Below are 20,533 nucleotides of genomic sequence, written 5' to 3'. Positions count from 1 at the left end.
ACTAACACTGCATCCTTACATAACAAACTGGGTAAACCATATCCATCAACATCATTACACATAACATCATTAGAAACACACACAGATCATCAAAAATACTAGTCAACTCATCACAATAAAGTTCAAACTGCTTTTCTCCTGGTGTATCATCTCTGCTCATCTCTAGTAGCATGAAATCCTAAAACTCACTCCTGAAATTAACTGTGTTTATCTGATAATCACTACTGTGACTGGTGTGGTGTCTGTAACATGAACTACTGCTACCTCTTCTACTATTAGCCTGGTTTCTAGCAATCCTTCTCACCTCAAACTGGCAGGCTCTGAATGAGGAATGAGGTTGTTACCTGTTTTCCTGACTATTCTTCCTATTCTCATTTGACCTAGTATCGTTTCTCCTCTCATAATTATTACTTTGGTTATTTCTGTGGTTATTACTAATACTGTAATTATTCCTATTCTGAGTGTGATGGTTATTACCTTAATTGTTTTTGCTCTATTATTATTATTATTATACCTATTTCTGTTGTTGAGAGGACCTCCCCAACTTGGAACTGATTCTCTCTATGACCACGGCTGTTATTTGACCTATCACTATTTTCCCAGACATGATCCAGTTTGTCAACATATGAGTATTTAAGAAATTCTTCTGCGAAATCATCTGGTTTATAGACCAGGCCCCACTGAACATGATTAGGCAAGTGCCATTTCAGTATGTGAATTTGTATGGGATCATGTAATGGCTTGTCAAGGTGCACTATTGTCCTAAGCTGTCTTTCACAAAATTCATACATCCTCATATTTCTTCACAACATCTGTTACTATTTAGAAATTCTGTCTTAATTCTGGCCTTTTTGCTTTTTGACCAAAATTTGTTCAAAAATAATCTTTCAAAACTGACAAAAGTCATTTCTGGGTTAACATGCTGGTTAGCACAGGACAAAGGTTCATCCAGATAATGCTTTTCTAATTTAATTTTAGGCAGTTCTGGCATTCAGATTCAAAGCTGCCCTTGCACTGGTATATAAAATCCGCAGGATGTAATTTAAAATCTCCCCAGAAAAATTTCAATGTAACATTATTACAATTATTTACAAACATCCTGCCACTGCTATAGGTGCTACTAAACATGTTTGTTTCCAAATTGTCTACTTTGAAGTTGAGTGTTTGAGCATTTCGAGCAACAGTGTAAACCTTATTGCTAATGAAAGAAATTTGTTTGGTAACAAGCACTGAATTTAATTTCAATTTTTTCTCAGTATAATTACTCTCAGTCTCAATATAGAATTGCATTGTTTAGAACTCAGATTTACTCTTGTTTAACTTTCATTCTCTTTTACTTGCTCTTCAACTACATTCACTTCATCGTTAACCAAGTTTAATTCAATATCTGTGAATTTCTTCAATCAATTTCTAATTCTACATCACCTACTCACTTATTACTTCAACAATATCCTACTTAATTGAGTTTAGGCTATTATTTAGTGTTCAAACTTTACACCCATTCTTTAACATTTTTGGTCCATATTTTTATCAGCATTTTTAAAATTATGACCCATTTTCTTATTTTGTTCTGATAATTTACTGTCTAGTAGCTAAGAAAGCCATTCAATTCAATTAACAGGCTGTCCTATATGCTGAAAATCTTGAAATGAACAGTGAGAAGTATTTCCACAATTCCGATCTGGAAAACTTGAGGCCCTATTCACATGGGGATACTCAAATCAGCTCTGCAGTTACCTGATACCCAAGAGAGTGGGAGACTGGATGACTCAAGTAGCCGATCACATTCACACAGGCACAACACCCATCTCCCACACTACCAAATCACTTGCAGTGTGAACAGAAAATTAAGTCAATTTCGTTGGCTGTGGGCAAAGGATGTATGTAGCATGTTTCTTTGTGTACCGTGCTTCCAGTAGTACAATGTCTGGTTACTCTAGTAGTGATGATGATATTATAATACTGTATTATTATAACTGCTGGTACAGTAGGAGAAAAGTGAGAAAGTTGTGGGGTCATCCTTACACTGAGAATAATATAAATTGTAGGTTACAAGTTGTTGTAAAAGAACTGTAGGGTCAGATTCGAAATTCCTCACATTCTACAAGATGAGAAAGGAGTCTTATCTAGAGCCAAACAGATGATTACTCCTTACATTCATTACACTATCACAAACAGGAGGGAATGTGTGAGCCTTGATGAGTGACCTCTAATAACACCAAGGTAAGTCTCAAATCATATTGTACCAATATTTTGGATTTTACTTTTTCCATATGTATTTACCCAAAAACAAACAATGTAGGTGTGTATCCATATTAAAGAAAACAAAATATTGATGTAAAGATCAGTGTAAAGATTATGTGCAGATAGAACAGTACACAAAAATTATTTAACTGGTGGTTGTCAAAAATAAATTCCAGGGTGGTATATGGAATCTAAAACATCACACACAACTTCATAATATGTTGAAGAGTCCTGTCACTGCTCCTCCTCCAGTATCATGTGGCTTCCATATCTCTCTCTCTGAATAGAATACATGGCTGCCTCAGTAGGGGCCTGTCGGCTGTGTGCTTTGGATTGGTTGCAATACATTATATATACTAAGATGGTATCTGTTCTTTCAGACATGTCAGAAAGAACAGACCGGTCGGGGCACACATTTTCAACATATCCCCAATGAAGTACATCAACGCCTGTTTGCAGCTAGGGTGTCCATTTAATTATCATTTCATTTCTAGCAAAGCTGCATGGTCATCCACGGTAACTGTTCTTTTGGGAACAGACACTACCGTCATTTATAGTTGAAATATGGCTTCCCGGCCGTTGACCTTCTTGTGCGAATGCACACGCTATGCCCGAACTCGTACGGGACTTGTTAGATTAATCTGCCACGAGTAATGAGTATGATGGGCAAACATCTATTAGGCGCACTACGAATGTAGTGGTGTGGACATGTTGGGAATGTGGATCTCATGGGGAATGTGCAAGGGATACGTCCCTGCAGACGCACTATCCTCTGTGCCCGCGATGGCTCAGATGGATGGAGCGTCTGCCATGTAAGCGGGAGATCCCGGGTTTGAGTCCCGGTCGGGGCACTCATTTTCAACATGTCCCCAATGAAGTACATCAACGCCTGTTTGCAGCTAGGGTGTCCATTTAATTATCATTTCATTTCTAGCAAAGCTGCATGGTCATCCACAGTAACTGTTCTTTTGGGAACAGATACTACCGTCATTTATAGTTGAAATATGGCTTCCCGGCCATTGACCTTCTTGTGCGAACGCACACGCTATGGCCGAACTCGTACGGGACTTGGTAGATTAATCTGCCACGAGTAATGAGTATGATGGGCAAACATCTATTAGGCGCACTACGAATGTAGTGGTGTGGACATGTTGGGAATGTGGATCTCACAGGGAACGTGCAAGGGATACGTCCCTGCAGACACACTATCGTCTGTGCCCGCGATGGATCAGCTCGATGGAGCGTCTGCCATGTAAGCGGGAGATCCCGGGTTTGAGTCCCGGTCGGAGCACACATTTTCAACATGTCCCCAATGAAGTACATCAACGCCTGTTTGCAGCTTAGGGTGTCCATTTAATTATCATTTCATTTCTAGCAAAGCTGCATGGTCATCCACAGTAACTGTTCTTTCGGGAACAGATACTACCATCATTTATAATATTATTAGTATGTAATTACTCTCTTCACATGAACTTTAAATGTGTTTGAATTATTATAATAATGAGGTCAGCTACCGCTAGCAAACAGATATTTGTCAACATAATATTCCCTTTTCTTCTTAAAACTACTAGCCATTAATCGAGCTATAAAAGTACCAAAAAAAAAATGTCACAATTGCTATTGTTCTGATTGTTGGGTTCAGGTCCATGGGTATTCTGGTTTTTCAAACTAGGTGCTTATACTGAAGTTCCCAATATTTTTCTGGCATTCTCTTGATTCTATAATACTTTTATGATGTCTGTTAAAGGGTCTTGCAACAGTGATGCTTTGGGATGGGAATTTCAATTACTTCCCAAGGTTCTTCATGTAAAGATGAAAGAATTTATTCATTTCTTTATGTACTTTATATGGAATTAAGACGTTTAAGCCATTTTATTGTACTTCTCAGACTGCTGGCAATGCAAACTTTTAAATCATTTTTTGTGGTTGGCTGTTGTATTTCTAACATTTCACATTAAATACACTGAAGAGCCGAAGAAACTGGCACCTCTGCCTAGTATCATGTAGGACCCCCCCCCCTCGGAGCACACAGAAGTGCTGCAGCATGAAGGGACATGGACTCGACTAATGTCTGAAGTAGTGCTGGAGGGAACTGGCACCATGAATCCTGCAGGGCTGCCCATAAATTCATAGGAGTGCGAGGGGGTGGAGATCTCTTCTGAACAGCATGTTGCATGGCATCCCAGATATGCTCAATAATGTTCATGTCTGGGTAGTTTGGTGGCCAGTGGAAGTGCTTAAAATCAGAAGAGTGTTCCAGGAGCCATTCTGTAGCAATTCTGGATGTGTGGAGTGTCACAATATCCTGCTGGAATTATGAGAGTCTGTCAGAATGCACAATGGACATGAATGGATGCAGATGATCAAGCAGGATGCTTACATACGTGTCACCTGTCAGAGTTATATCGAGACATATCAGGGGTTCCATATCAGTCCAACTGCACATGCCCAACACCATTACAGAGCCTCCACCAACTTAAACAGTCCCTGCTGACATGCAGGGACCATGGATTCATGAGGTTTTCGTTCAATACAATTTGAAATAAGACTTGTTCGACCAGGCAACATGTTTCCAGTCATCAACAGTCCAATGTGGTTGTTGACAGGCCCATGCGAGGCGTAAAGCTTTGTGTCATGCATTCGTCAAGGGTACACGAGTGGGCCTTCGGCTCCGTAAGCCCACGTCGATGATGTTTCATTGAACGGTTCACATGCTGACAATTGTTGATGGCCCAGCACTGAAATCTGTGGCAGGCAGCACTGAAATCTGTGGCAGGGTTGCACTTCTGTTTAACTGAACAATTCTTTTCAGTCTTCGTTGGCCCCATTCTTGCAGGATGTCTTTCCACCCACAGCGATGTTGGAAATTTGATGTTTTACCAGATTCCTGATTTTCACAGTACACTTGTGAAATGGGCGTACAGGAAAATTCCCACTTCATCTCTAGCTCGGACATGCTGTGTCCCATCGCTCCTACACCACTATAACAACACATTCAAACTCACTTAAATCTTGCTAACCTGCCACTGTAGCAGCAGTAACCAACAACTGTGCCAGACACTTGTTGTCTTATATAGCTGTTGCCAACCGCAGCACTGTATTCCGCCTGTTTACATATCTCTGTATTTGAATATGTATGCCTAGACCAGTTTGGTGCTTCAGTGTAAGTCCTAATCTCTTTGCTGGTTGATAGATGGACTTCTTCTATTGCACGTTATTAGCATTTTCATAAGTTAAAGACACACTTTCTTCTTCTTCTTCTTCTTCTTCTTCTTCTTCTTCTCTCCTGCTTGTAATAGTATTATTAATATGCATCAAATATAACGTGAGGAATTAAAAATTTTTTAAAGAAATTGTCATTTTTTGAAATGGCCTGAAGGTAATTAATTTACAGGTCACCTAGGCATTTAATTATTTCATCAAATTGTTCTTAAATTATTTTCTTGAATTATTCAATTGTAATTCAGTGTGACCCATGTGCCAAGTAAGGTTATAACTTCAGCAGGGGTTGCCTGTTCATGCGAAACTTGAATTGTTGACAATCTGCCACACACCGTCGGGTGGCTTGCAGAGTACGGATGTAGATGTAGATATCTAGTCACTGTGTGTAGCCAATAGGGATCAAGGGAGAGAAGTCTGGCTGGTAGCCTAACAAACCAACCAGGGCATGAACTACCTGCTTTAGGAATAAACTACCTTTTGATTAATAAACCACTATATCTTGTCATTTAACATCTTGTAAGGTTACCCGCATCTGAGAGAGAGAGAGAGAGGGGGGGGGGGGGGGGGCAGCGGCATTGTCTTAAAGTATAAAAGTGAAACAGATTATTTCATAAAACTTGGAGTGAACTCATATTGAAGATAACCTTTTTCACAATATAAAAATATTCATAAAAGACAGTCAGTCAACAATCATCCTGCACATATTTATTTTCTGTGTGACAGCTGTTGTAGAGCCCTTAGAATCAGCAAAGACAATGGTCAGAATCATAATATTCTGGCCCAATAAAAATATGTTTAGCATCTGCTTTGTGCTGAATGCCATTGCCACTCTCCATCCAGAAGCTTTTGCAGGTATTAATAATGAGCAAGAACAAGTTGATAAAAACAGGAGAAAGCTGTATAGTCTTGAAAAGAATATTTATCTTTTAATATTATGGCAGGCTTCACTGAACTATAAAACATGTTTTTAAGGGTGAGAGCAAGCTAATTTCATTTTGTTTCGAAAATATTTGTTTGTTACTAACTGCTTTTCAACATATTAGACCATTGTTAAGTGAGTTGATATGTAATGATAAGCTGAAAATAATGATAAGCTGAAAATCAGTTTGTAACTTACAGATATTAGTTGAACAAAATGCAAATCATTTACATTTCATTCAAAAATATGAACTTGGCCTCATAAGAAGTCATCAGAGAATCCATTAGAAATTATTTTATTCATGTTTGTGGTGTAATTTTGACACAGTAAATTTTTTCACGTCAAACTGCATTTGGTCACTATTATCTTTAGGTTGTGCGAGTTGTGCTTATGTGAATGTGTGCGAGTTTTCTACTTCTGAAGACAGACTTTGACCAAATGCTTAAATATCTATAGCATTCTTTATCATTGTGCCTGTCTGCGACTCAATACTTCCTCTATGTTGTGATTAGCAATCTCTCCTTTCCAGATTGTTGTTATTCCATTCTGGAGTTTCCACTGTATTTGGTGATTCGTATTTATTTATTTGAACTTTGTACAAAATACAAGAATGCTTTCACTTTCTTAGTGAACAAGGATAGAACCTTACTGTTTGTGTACAGACATTGTTGTTGGCTGGGTGGTGTAATCATAACTTGTTTCTTGTAAAGCTTTTCCCCAATTTATGTTCCATGTAAAGTAAGTTGTCCTTTCTTTCTGTTTACAGGTTAAGGTACTGGATGCAAATCAAGATATAAAGGAAATAAAAGAAAATTTCCAGAAGTGTCGAAGTGAAATATATAATGATATTTTCATAAATGAACCCAGTTCTTCAGTAATTCAGAGTCCCACATGAAAGGGCCAGAATATTTACCTAAAGCTTAGGATCAGCTTCTTTTCAAGAAGTTATGAGGCATAACATGCTGCATTTACTGCAATCAGTATTTTGTAAAAGTTGATTTTTAACCACTCAAGTGGAGTAGATCAGTAGATAAACAGAATTTAAAGAGATATAATCTCTGTATTTTTCCATAAGTTACTGCTTTTGTCAAACAAACTTCTGTTAATCTTTCTTATCAGTGATTACCATTTATTAAGACACCAGCCATCTGCACTACTTTCTCACTGCGTAGAAGTAACTAAGTGCATTATCTTTTTTCATGTCAATGTTCAAATAGCAAGAGAAACTTCAGTAAAGCAATTTGCCTTAGAATGTTGTGTATTTCACCAAAAAGAGTAGAAAATTCACGCAAAATGCAATTGAATACTTAATCCCAAGTAATATAACTATCTGTTATGCAAAACAGAAGAAGAAAATAATTAAACTACTATTGTAATAAATTTAAATAAATCATTTATTTTCAAAAATACAAAACTCATATTTTCTTTGTGTATGTATCCTCCATATACATGAATTAATGAATATCACATCTAGCAATCATCTTTTATCTTTTCCCTGGATAGCCCTCCAGTTCAAAGCGTACACCATGTGCTTTATGACGACAGAGAAGTCCGTGTATACTTTTTGCCATTTGACTTTACAAGGTAACTGCGTATTTTAATACATTTTTAAATTATTTTCTTCATCATCTGTCCTCCAAAAAGGCGATGTCACCTACATCTGTAGCCATCCTTCTCTTTTTCACTCTGTTATTTAGTATGTGTCACACATCAAAACACTTCTGGTGCAGAAAGAACTCTGAAAAATGGAAAACTTTTATTAATCTGTAATGCATAGTTTCATTAAAAAATCTTTTCTTTTTTTAAATATTGTTTTATCCTCTAATGAAGAGAAAACATATTTGTTAATTTTCTCTGATTGATGCTTTAGCCTGGAATCTCATTGACTGAAGTAGAGCTGTCTTCAGTTATGACACCCACTTCAAAATGGGTTCTCATGACCAGTGAAGTCATGTCTGAAGACACCCCGGACAGTGGTGAGATACCAACCTGACTGTTGCCCAACATATGGCCTGGCATTCAGGAGTGATGGTCTGGGTGCCATTTCTTTTCATAGCAGAATCCTTGTGGTTGTTATCCGCAGCACCCTCAGAGCACAGCAGTATGTTGACTATATTCCATGCCCTGTTTTGTTATCCTTCATTGAAAACCATCCTGGGCTTACACTTCAGAAAAGTAATGCCCCTCCCGACCTCCACCTGCACACACAAACCAGTGAGAGTTTCCAATGCTTGACTTCATGCTTGTCAGATCCTACCTTGACCAGTAAGATTGCCAGACCTCACCCAATTGAGAATGTTTGGAGCTTTATGGGCAAGCATTCTTGTCATCTCAAGATTTTGATGATTTAATTAGATAATTGGACAGAATATGGCATGATGTTCCTCAGGAGGTCATCCAACAGCACTATCAATCAATGCCAAGCTGAATAACTGCTTGCATAAGGACCAGAGGTGGACCAATGCATTACTGCCATACTCAAGTTATGATGCTCTTTCTGTTGAATAAATCATACAACTTTTCTCAAATTATAATCATCATTAGTCTGTAAAAGTACAGCACATCGACCAATTTCCATCCCATTTGGACAATTCCTTCACAGTGTGACCTTTTCTTTTTTTCTTTTTTTGTTTACAGTTTAGGTTGTAAATGATTCACCAATATGTAATTCACTGAATTCATCCAGTAAGCACACATTGCATTCCCAATGAGATAGCATGGTTATATCATCCCAAATAGCAAAATGTTAAAGAGCTGAGTTGGTGTTACTATGTTGATAAAGAAGAGTATAGTCTCGCACTTAGTAATAATGATTCAAGGATCATATCTATAAATCATCACAGTTTAAGTCTCAGCACTTGTGAAAAGTACCACCTTTATTTTACATAAAAAAAATAAATTATTGGTATGATCATGATGATAAACCAGCAGCAATAATAAAACACCCATCAATCACGGTTACCTAAATGGAAAACTTACAATTCCACAAAATCAAAAAAACACTGCCACAGTCATTATATTTGGAGAGAATTTACTGCATGAACAATGAGAAGAAATGTGCCAATGATGCACAATCATTTACTCATCCATTCCTTCACCACATTCTGTACATTGCATTGAAGAATGAGAACATTCAGTGATACACATTAACAAATGACAAACAAATCATAGAAACTTATCTATACACTGAATTAATGATAAAGTATCACTAGTCTGCTTAATGCTATTTAAGATCATGCCACCTCAGTTGAATCTAATAAATTGCAAAGAAAGTGCACAGTAGATGAGAAATTTGAAACTCCAAGTTTACTCACGTCCTACCTAACTGTCATAGTACTTGCAGTGGATCCTGATACAGTTGGAATTCCTGTGAGATGGTCTGGATAGATGTCTGCCTATTACACATTACGACCCTCTTCAACTGTTGGTGGTCTTGTCAGTCTACAGATGAAGTTGGCCTATACCCTCTTGTGCTGTACATATCCTTCACGTTTCCACTTTACTATCACATTGGAAATAGTAGACCTAGGGATGTTTAGGAGTGTGGAAATCTCACATACAGATGTATGACACAAGTGACACCCAATCACCTGACCATGTTCGAAGTCCATGAGTTCCACAGAGCACCCCATTCTGCTCTCTCACTATGTCCAATGACTGCTGAGGTCGCTGATATGGAATACCTGGCAGTAGGTGGGAGCACAATGCACCTGATATGAAAAACTTATATTTTTGGGGGTGTCCAAATACTTTTGGTCACATAGTGTACAAGTTTATGTCCACCCTTGATACAGAGTCTTGCCCAAATTGTTTCCGACACAACTTCAAGTTCCATCTGTATTGACACCAGTGAGATTTTTTTAGGTAAATATAAATGTATGTCTGAAGGATAGGATTATCAAAAAAGGGGGTTGTGTTTGTCACGAGACAAGAAACTCAAACACCCAAGATGGAACATTGTGGACATCATGCCAAGTGGAACCACCATAGTTCCAAAAGTAAAATTCAGAGATGGTGGTGTTATCGTGTTGTTGTGTTTTCCATGGAGGGGGCTTGCACCCCTGGTCGTTTTGTGTGACACTATTACGGCACAGGCCTACATTGATGTTTTAAGCACCTTCTTGCATTCCACTGTTGAAAAGCAATTCGCGGATGGCGATTGCATCTTTCAACATGTTCAAGCACCTGTTCATAATGCACGGGCTGTGGCGGAGTGGTTACACAACAGTAACATCCCTGTAATGGACTGGTCTGCAATGAGTCCTGACCTGAATCCTAAAGAACACCTTTGGGATGTTTTTGAACGCCGACTTTGTGCCAGGCGTCAGTGACTGACATTGATACTTCTCCTCAGTGCAGCACTCTGTGAAGAATGGGCTGCCATTCCCCAAGAAACCATCCAGCACCCGACTAAATGTATGCCTGCAAGAGTGGAAGCTATTGTCAAGGCTAAGGGTGGGTCACATCCATATTGGATTCCAGCATTACCAATGGAGGGCACCATGAACTTGTAAGTCATTTTCAGCCAGGTGTCTGGATACTTTTGATCACGGAGTGTATGTGGATCTTCTCAAGCATCAGACTCACTCCCCATTGTAACTGAAAATTTAGAGAAATCTTAGCTTGCTAATACAGATGTTCCACAATCATACTGTCTTTATTTAAAGGTTCTTTAACCATGGAATAATCAACTGAGACAATTACAGTTTGATAAATGGTGGGCATGGCAGACATTCTGTGAAACAAAAAAAAACTTTCTTTTTCTCTCTTGAGCAAAGTGATCTTGGCTTCCGAAGATTTTAAAATCCCACACATTGTGCTCTGTTGAAGTGACTCACTCTGCTGGCAGTATTCTTGACCTGCAGCTTGCAGTGGCCAGGGATATAGTGTTTACCTCTTGTGAATTCCAGTAGAGTGGGACTAGCCAGTAATATACACCTGCTCTAGCAGCTGTGGAGATAGGTTTTCCTCCTTCAGTGGCTGAGGCATAAAGTCAGATATGTAGATGTAGTTGTGACAGGTTCCCATTACCTCATCATGTGTAGCAGAATGGTGTTGCATGCTGTCCAGGATTCTCCTAAGAAGTGGAAGTACTTAGTGTAGTTTGGTCAGCTATCCAATGGTGTGGTTACACACTTGCAAATTGGTAAAACATTGGCTATACTCATCATATTTGATGGGGCTGGCTTGCTTTGCAACTTTTACCACAATGACATGTTGCTAATGGAGACATTTATATTCTCTCTGTGCGTGTATGAACCATGTGTGAGATAAGGGGCCAAAAGTTAATTTGTCTGATGCCTTGTACCATCATCAATTGACTTCTTTGACTTGGTGGAATTCACTGAATTCTTGTACTGATTCCATACATCAGTGATTGCACCACTTATGTCATGAGTTTAGTGATCTGCTGGGTGTTATTGGGAGTGTTTATGAGTTGTTTCTCTGTGTTACATGGCTTTGTAATTCACATGTGGACTGTGAAAATACTCGATAGTGTCGATCATGTTCTGTGAGTAGCAGGTTAGTGTTCGTTTCCAGCTGCAGGCACCAATAAGCTGATCTGTGAGGGATTCAATGTTAAGTTTGGTGTGTATATGTGTTCCTGATCAGTTGTGTATCACATCTTGCAGCTGTTCCAGCAATGATGCATTGATGGTGATTCAGGATGGTTATGTCTTGCTTTTTCCTCCCAGGCAAACCGAGTGGAGGATGATCACTAATAGTATGTCTGTCTGGCATTTTGTACTAGCTATTTTGTTTTGAGGTCACTGACTTTGTGGAATCCAATGGAAAACTACTGTTGATCCCTGTATCTGTGGTCACGTGATACAATTAGTGAGTTTATTCATGGAGAAATGAATTTTGGATGTCATTCAGGAGGAAATGACTAATAAGTCTCATCTGTATGCCATTTAGAAGCTCGAGCAAGTTTACTTGGATGTGGTTGTCATAACTAAGACCAACTGCACCACTGTCGTTCGAACTATTACTCAGACCCAGTGTTGCCTGAGGATGTGCAGTTTACGATAGTTGTGTCAGAATGAATGTTGAGTTCGGCTGGTTGTGTTTTATGAATTATTTTAATCTTGTTGGCTTTCTGTGTACTGAATGAACTTGGTAGGTATCTAGTTATGTTGTTGCCTTGTGCTGCTTGTGTTTGTCTCTAATATTCTCGTGGCATGTCTTGTTTCTTAATCTTTCTGGCTATGTTTATTGGACATACACTTGTGTATATATTTTATGTTGTGCCTTGTGTTCCCCAGTGTCTGGCTTATGTATTGCTGTCGTGAGTTTGGACATTAAGACCAGCTGTAAGGAACAATGAAGGAGTGTTGCTGTGGTTCATCTGGTTGCTCAGTTACAATCAAGGGCTATTGCTGTAAGCTTTTACATTACTGTCAGTGCTGAACAGGCTAGTTCCTGTCTAGTTATAAACGGGCTAAGTCCCTGCTCTAAACTGAAAATCTAGATTAATCTTTGGCTAGTGCCAGTTAGTGATAGTGATGGTGATAGTGGTACTCGAGTGATATCATAAGGTAAATGCTTATTGGCATGGTTGTAAATGCTGTTGTTGGTCTTTAAAGTTAACAAACAACAAGTGAGCACTCTAGTTTAAGAAGTTGCTTGGATGTAGCTTAGTGAGTGGCTGGTAGTGTGTGTACTGGTGTGTGGCAACCATTATTACTAACTGGGTACTTAGTAATATCTGTGTTACATACGTAACAACTCTGTTGTGAATATTTATTAATTGTAAATGCATTCTTGCCTTCACAGTCTGAAAACTACATATAAGAGAGAGTTGAGAAACCTACTCGTGTATTAGATCCACAGGCAACAAAGACACCTGTCCTATTTGAGGATGTCCAGAATGAAACTGTCGGCATTGACAATGAGGAATTTGTAGCAGCAAGTAGAAAAATATACAGGTGTAATAATGGAGATATCTCAAAAAGGAGACTGAAACATTTTGTTTGGTGCAGAAGCATGTAGAGAAACTGTGGTTCAGCTGTAGGACAATAACTTATTAAGCTCTTGATGGATATGTACCTAGCAGAACTGTTCATCATGGAAAGGATCATTCTTGACATACAAATGCTAGACAGTGGGTGTAAAACAAAACGTAGTACTATAGATAGAGATATCTGGATGTAACAATTTATAGGGATATGAAATGAAATGATCATATAGGCTCATTCATAATTTAATTATTATGACACTGAAAAAATGCAGGCAGTCAACAAAAGAGACTGCTTATAAAACTCTGTGCGACCCATCCTAGAATACTGCTTGAGTGTGTGAGGACATATACCAGACAGTACTAAAAGTGTATACTAAACACATACAAAGAAATGACCACAGTTTTATTTAGACTTACAAGAGAGTGTCACAGAAACACTGTGAAACCTGAATTGTCAGGTGGTGGAAGGTAAACATCAACTATCACATGAAATGCTACTTACAGAGATTCAGTACACATATGAAGTAAGGTACCTAGGAATATACAACAGCCCCCTTTGAAATGTGTGTGCCTCCCTAGATTCCCACAGTATTCTGGCAAGCAAAAACATTTAACTGTATGACTAATTTAATGTTCATTGGCTACAATGGTCTCTAGGAGATGGTCACAGGCCTGTCACATTACTCAATAAATAGTTCTGTTAACTTCTTCATAATTATTAATTTCAAGCAGATTTATGGCCAGTGGTATAAATAAAAATTTTCTGAACACCAGCTGGTTAACATTTATAAATAAAACTGTTTATTAAAATTTTGTTATCATGGGAGCAAGACGACAACAGATAGGGTCAGTCACTATTGTGGAAGTGATAAGTGTGGCACACCACATTACTGCTCAGTGTTGTTGTTGTTGTTGGTTGTTGTTGTTGTTGTTGATGATGATGATGATGATGATGTTGTTGTTGTTGTTGTATATTGCCCCTGTTGTCCACAATGCAGCTAATTCATAGGACACAGGACAACTCAAGTTATAAATATACAGCTGAAAGTCATTTCTAGGCTTATGTGTTTAAGGTTACAAGAATACACTTAAACTTCATAAATTTAAATATTCTTCAATGGAGTAAAAGCAGTGATGCTGTAAATATGACTTTAGAGATTTTCCAGAGGTATTGACCTCAGTAATAGCTTCAATGTTTTCAGGAAGTTTGTTATAAAGCTTAACTCCCATATGAAAAGTACCTTTTTGGCACAGAGCTGTGCTGATTTGATTTATATGTAAGTTTCTGTTTTGTCTGGTACAGTGATCATGTAAATCACAGTTTTTTTGCAGTCTGCAGTCCTTGCCTATTACATTTATTTTAAAGAATAAAAGGGTTTCCATAATGTATACACATGGCAATAGAGGAAAACCAGATTTCTTAAACAGAGGTTTACAAGAGACTCTAGGCTTGTACCCAAACAAGATTCTGATTAGCTGTTTCAGAGTTTCCCCAGAAGGTGAACCCATACCTGACATGAGCAAATAAGGTAACATGTTTTGCTCAGTTCTGCATCGAGATATTCAATATGCTTATTCCACCTGGTGTTGCTCTGGAGCCAGAGTCCTAAGAATTTGGTTTCAGTACTGTTATCAACTAGTTCGTCATTGATAGAGGCCGATAGGATAAACATGTCCTAGTTAGGGGCATTGTGGAATTTTAGTGCAAAGGTTTTTTTACTGTTTATTATGAGCTGATTATTCTGTGCCCAGCTGCTAAGTTGTTTCATGGCCACATTTACTGTCTGCTGTAACTGTTCACTGCTGTCCCCTTTTAGTAGAATTGTGGTGTCATCTGTAAATATGAGTGTTTTATGTGCATCACCATTTAAGTTTAGATCATTTATCTACAGAAGGAACAGAAGGAGTCCCATTATTAATCCTTGGGGTACACCACATTTAATTTGTTTAGAGTCAGGTGAGTGTTCAGATACAATTTTTAGTCCAATATTTATGTGCTTGATGCTTAGATTAGACAGAAATAAACTGATCCAGTTTTTGGACAGACCTTGAATAGCATATCTTTCAAGCTTTGATAGGAGAATTTTATGATCCACCATGTCAAAAGCTTTTGACGAGTCAATAAATACTCTCACTGATTCCTGTTTTTTGTCCATCAGGTTTAGGATGGAATTGATGCAGTCATAAATAGCAGTTATCATTGACCTCTTATTTCTGAATCCATGTTGTTCATTACATAGGATGCTCTTTTTATTTATAAATTTCATAAGTTTGTCATACATAACTTTTTCTAATACTTCAGAGATGTAGGAGGAAATTGTGATGGGTCTTTTGTTATTTACATTAACTTTCTCATCTTTTTTATATAAATGAATAACTCCTGATGTTTTCAGTACATCAAGTGTGTGAGTACTTCAATTAGGTTTGCCGCACTCTTCTTTAATATCATTGCAGGTATCGTTGCCTGGAGAATTGGAAGGTTTTAGTCCTTTCATTGCTTTAGCTACTTAATCTTGTGAAACAGAACTGATGTACATTGATCCTCTACGTGCACTTATTTTCTATTCATTTTCCTGGGTGCTCTTAAAGGATGACTGTAACGTATTATCAGCAACACCTGTGAAAAAGTTGTTAAATGTGTTGGCTACTTCTAAGGGGTTTGTTACATTTTTTATTTTTTGTGATAGTGTTATTTTTTTGCAAGATCGTCTGTATTCTTCACATTATTTTATATATATATATATGTAACACTCCACATAGCCTTTGATTTATTAGCTGAATTATAAATGTATTCATCATTATGCATTATTTTTGCTGCTTTTATTATTTTTATTAATATTTTGGAGTATTTTTTTTATAGTATATGCATACTGTCTCCAGGGGACTCGCACCTAGCGAGTATGTGGCTGGCAACCATGGGGCCCCGAGCTGAGTCCTGGCATTGCTTCCACTTACTTATGCCAGGTTCCTCATTTTTATCTTTCCTGTCTGGCCGTCCTCAGCCAACTCTTGTTTTTTTCCAACCCTGGCACTATTCGGTTTTGAGGACTAGGGGTCTTTCTTTTCCAAATCCTATACTTCCTCTGGTACGAGGCAGCAGCGGGCACCAGTATCGAATTGATGCACAGAGCAAATGATGCTTCAAATGGATCAAGATCGAAGACTCATGGGCGAAACCAACAATAGTCTGGTTCTTCGGCCATGATACTGCGGTGTGGAAAGGAAATGGAAAGACTACTACATTATTATATTTCCTGGATGTTGGAAGACAGAGGATAATGATGGCGTTTCCTGGAGTAAAATATTCCAGAGATAAACTACTCCCCCGTTCAGATCTCTGGGTGGGGAGTGTTTCAGGTGGTGTCATCAAAAGATATGAACATTTTAATTTCAGGATTGGGACATGGAATGTGAGAACACTTCAAAGAGCAGGAAAACTGGAAAATCTGAAGAGAGAAATGGACAAATGTGAAGTGAACATAATGGGTTTAAATGAAGTGAGGTGGACAGATAATGGTGAAATAGTACCAGGTAATTACACAAAGTTTTATTCCAGTGATAAAAGTTTTGAACGTGGTGTAGCAATAGTGATGGGAAATGAATTTGTGTAAAGTGTGAATAAAGTTGTGTGTCATAGTGACCATTTAATGTTTGTGGAAATAAGTGCAAAACCAGTAGACATTCTAATAGTCCAAGTGTACATGACAACATCAGATCATGATGATGAAGAAGCAGAGAAAATGTATGATGAAACATAAGACATCATTCAGTCTGAAGGAACAGGAAAAGTAAATACCATAATCATGGGTGACTGGAATAGTGTGGTTGGACAAGGCAATGAAGCAAACATTGTTGGACAATATGGATTAGGAAAAAGAAACAAAAGAGGAGGAATGATAGTGGAATTCTGTCACTGAAATAATTTGGTGGTGATGCACTTGGTTCAAGAAAAGGAAGAGTAAACTGTACACATGGAAGAGCCCAGGAGCTACGAACAGATATCAGATAGACTACATACTCGTCAAACAGAGGTTTAGGGGCAGTGTGAGGGACGCCAAGACTATGCCGGCTGGCGACATCAACTCGGATCACAACCTTTTGGTTGCAGATATCAGCACAAGGCTGAAGACGATCCGACAGCATGGGAGGAGAAATCAGAGATGGGACTTGGAAAAGCTAAGAGAGAATAACGTGGCAGTAAGAGAATCATTAGAGAAAAAATTTAGCAAAGTGAGACACAAAATTACAAGTGCAAGTGCGGAAGATCAGTGGAAACATGTTAAAATGGTTTTGTTAAATACTAGGAAGAGTGAAGTTGGGAGGCAAACAAAGAGAGCAAGAAAACCCTGGATCACCAATGAGATACTGGAGAAGATGGAGGAAAGGAGGAAATGTAAAAATGCTAATGAAGAAGAATGCAGAAGACTTAACAACACCCTCAGGAGGAAAACAAAGCGAAGGAAAAGTACTTAGAAGAAATGTGTGATGAAATAGAAGAACTACAAAGAAGAGGAAGGTACAACCTCATGTACCAGAAAACGAAGGAACTGGGAGAAGTAGAGAACAAAAGTGTAAGGACATTCAGAATAGAAGATTCTAGAGGACAAGTGATTACTGAACAAGTGGAAGTGCTGAAAACATGGGAAGAATATAAAAGGAAACTATATGGTACAGAACATTGCCCATATGACATCGACATAGTCAGAGGAAGCTATTGACAAAGATGAAAAAGGGCCCAGTATACTGACAAGGGAAGTTGAGAAGGCGATAAAGGACATGAAGAGTAGGAAAGCTACAGGGGATGACAACATACCAGTGGATTTGCTTAAAGAAATCAGAAATGAAAGTTTGAAAGTTCTGACACAACTCATAAACAAAACCTATGAAACTGGAGAATGGCCTGACGACTTTTTGGATGTCACAATGGTTACTCTTGAGAAGAAAAAGCAAGCCAAGAAGTGTAGTGATTATAGAACAATTAGTTTGATATTGCATGTGGCAAAGATCATTGCAAGAATACTGAATAGACGGTTGGAAAACAAAACTGAAGAAGTGATGGGAGAAGACCAGTTTGGCTTCAGGAAAGGAAATGGGACCAGAGACGCCATTGGCATGATGAGGATATTGTCAGAGAGAGTTTTGGCCATTAACAAAGAAGTTTGCAGTTGTTTTATAGACTGGCAGAAGGCCTTCAACAGAGTCGATTGGAATATATTGATGAACATCCTTAAGGAAATAGGAATCAACTGGAGAGATTGGAGACTTATAAGGAACTTGTACCTGGGGCAAAGGGTAAAGGTACGACTGGACTATGGAGAAACGAACAGTGTGGAAATAGGAAGGGGAGTGAGACAAGGATGTTGTCTGTCACCAAGTCTCTTCAACCCGTATGGAGAAATGCTGGCGAGAGAAGTGCTGAAAGATGCAGAAACTTCAAAGTAGGAGGAAGTCTCATCAACACCATCAAGTATGCAGAATACCTGGTAGTGCTCGCCAAAAATCAGAGACAGCTGCAACACATGATGAACAATTTGGTGGAAATGGGAAGAAAATACAGCATGGAAATCAACATCGAAAAATCAAAATGTGATGCACATATCAAAATGTGAGAAACACTTGAAGATAACTGTTGACAATCGGGAACTGGAAAATGTGAAGCAGTTCAAATACCTGGGAAGTTTTATCACAAATGATGCCAACTGCACCAATGAAATCCGAGCAAGAATCGTCATGGCCAAAGCTGCTTTCAATAAGAAGAGGACTCTGCTGACCAGCAAGTTGAGTTTGGCATTGAGGAAAAAACTGATAAAGTGCTACATTTGGAGCATTGCACTGTATGGATCAGAGACATTGACCATGAGAAAGAAGGAGAAAAAATACTTAGAGAGCTTTGAAATGTGGTGCTGGACGAGAATGGAAAAGAACAAAGTGGACAGATCGCATAAAAAATGATGATGTACTGCAAAGAGTAGGAAGAAGAGAAGCATTCTGCGTACAATTCTTCAGAGAAAGGCCAACTGGATTGGACATGTTCTTAGACACGAGGGATTCATTCATGATGTCATTGAAGGGAAACTCAGAGGAAACACAGGATGAGGAAGAAGAAGAATTCAACACCTGGACGACATGAAAGATGGAAGGAGATACAACAGACTGAAGGAAGAAGCTGAAGATAGGGAACAGTGGAATCAGAAATTCTCCGTACAAAGAGATGGACCTGCCACTAGGCAGAATACTACATAATAATAATGTGCATACTACAAGTGAGGAATTTTTTAAATTACATATTTCGTGAAGTAGTCTTTTCTTCTGGCATGACACCCTTATTCCCTTTGTGATCCAGCTGTTTGTTCTAGAGTTCCCCTGTACTGTTAATGTTTTCAGCGGGAATGCAATTTCAAAGAAATGGGTTAATGTATCAATAAAAGTGTTGAATTTTTCATTTACATTGTTCATTTTGTGCACTTATGACCATTTTTCTTTCTGTAATGAGTCGTTGACGTAGTTCACATTATCCTAATTATAACTTCTACATGAAGGAAAGACATGTTAATAATACTGCCTTGTACTTTTATGCTTAATATTTGAGCAAGATGGTCACTAAAACCTGGAGTGTAAATTTTTAGTGATGTGTTGTGTAAACTCTTCTTGACTAAAATCTGATCTAGAGCCATTTGGCAGGTTTCTGTTACTCAGGTAGCGGCTTTTACTTCAACCTAAAGTTTGTGAAGCTAGCAAAAAATTTACAAGTCCAAACCAGATCCTACATGGGCATGCTGAAAACTAATGCCTCGGAATTTTTTATGTGAAAACTGTTAAAACTTTTATTTTTTAAACAAACTTTATAAACATTCTACATTTTTATTCTTCATGTCTACATATTTATTTCTCACAGTCACCCTGGTGATGAACACATTTCCCCCAACTAGAGACTACTTTGTTGAGATGCTCACTGCAAATGTTTGGCTTTGTAGATGGAGCCACAATCTTAAAACAAACAAAAATTCTTATTTATGATATGAATATAATAGAGTCCTTCCCTCTTTCCTGACGAAGCAACCGTTTGTTGCGAAAGCTTGAATTTTGTGTGTATGTTTATGTTTGTTTGTGTGTCTATCGACCTGCCAGCGCTTTTGTTTGGTAAGTCTCATCGTCTTTGGTTTTGGATATAAAAATTCTTATTTGCT

General features: G+C 38.2%; 1 protein-coding gene across 1 annotated transcript in view; it reads left to right on the top strand.

Moving 5' to 3' along the window:
- Positions 1 to 7,749, top strand: part of LOC126191355 (deoxynucleoside kinase-like) — an 87,756-nt gene extending 80,007 nt beyond the window's left edge. Inside the window, exon 5 of the mRNA XM_049932195.1 lies at positions 7,152 to 7,749. Within this exon, the coding sequence (XP_049788152.1) occupies positions 7,152 to 7,280 (129 nt within the window). The 3' untranslated portion in view covers positions 7,281 to 7,749. The remainder of the gene's footprint in view (positions 1 to 7,151) is intronic.
- Positions 7,750 to 20,533: the final 12,784 nt, after the last annotated feature.

The sequence above is a fragment of the Schistocerca cancellata genome, chromosome 6 (assembly GCF_023864275.1).
Source record: "Schistocerca cancellata isolate TAMUIC-IGC-003103 chromosome 6, iqSchCanc2.1, whole genome shotgun sequence".
Taxonomy (NCBI): Eukaryota; Metazoa; Arthropoda; class Insecta; order Orthoptera; family Acrididae; genus Schistocerca; species Schistocerca cancellata.
Note: the sequence above shows the minus strand (reverse complement) of the source record. Positions and strands in the feature narration are given on the sequence as shown.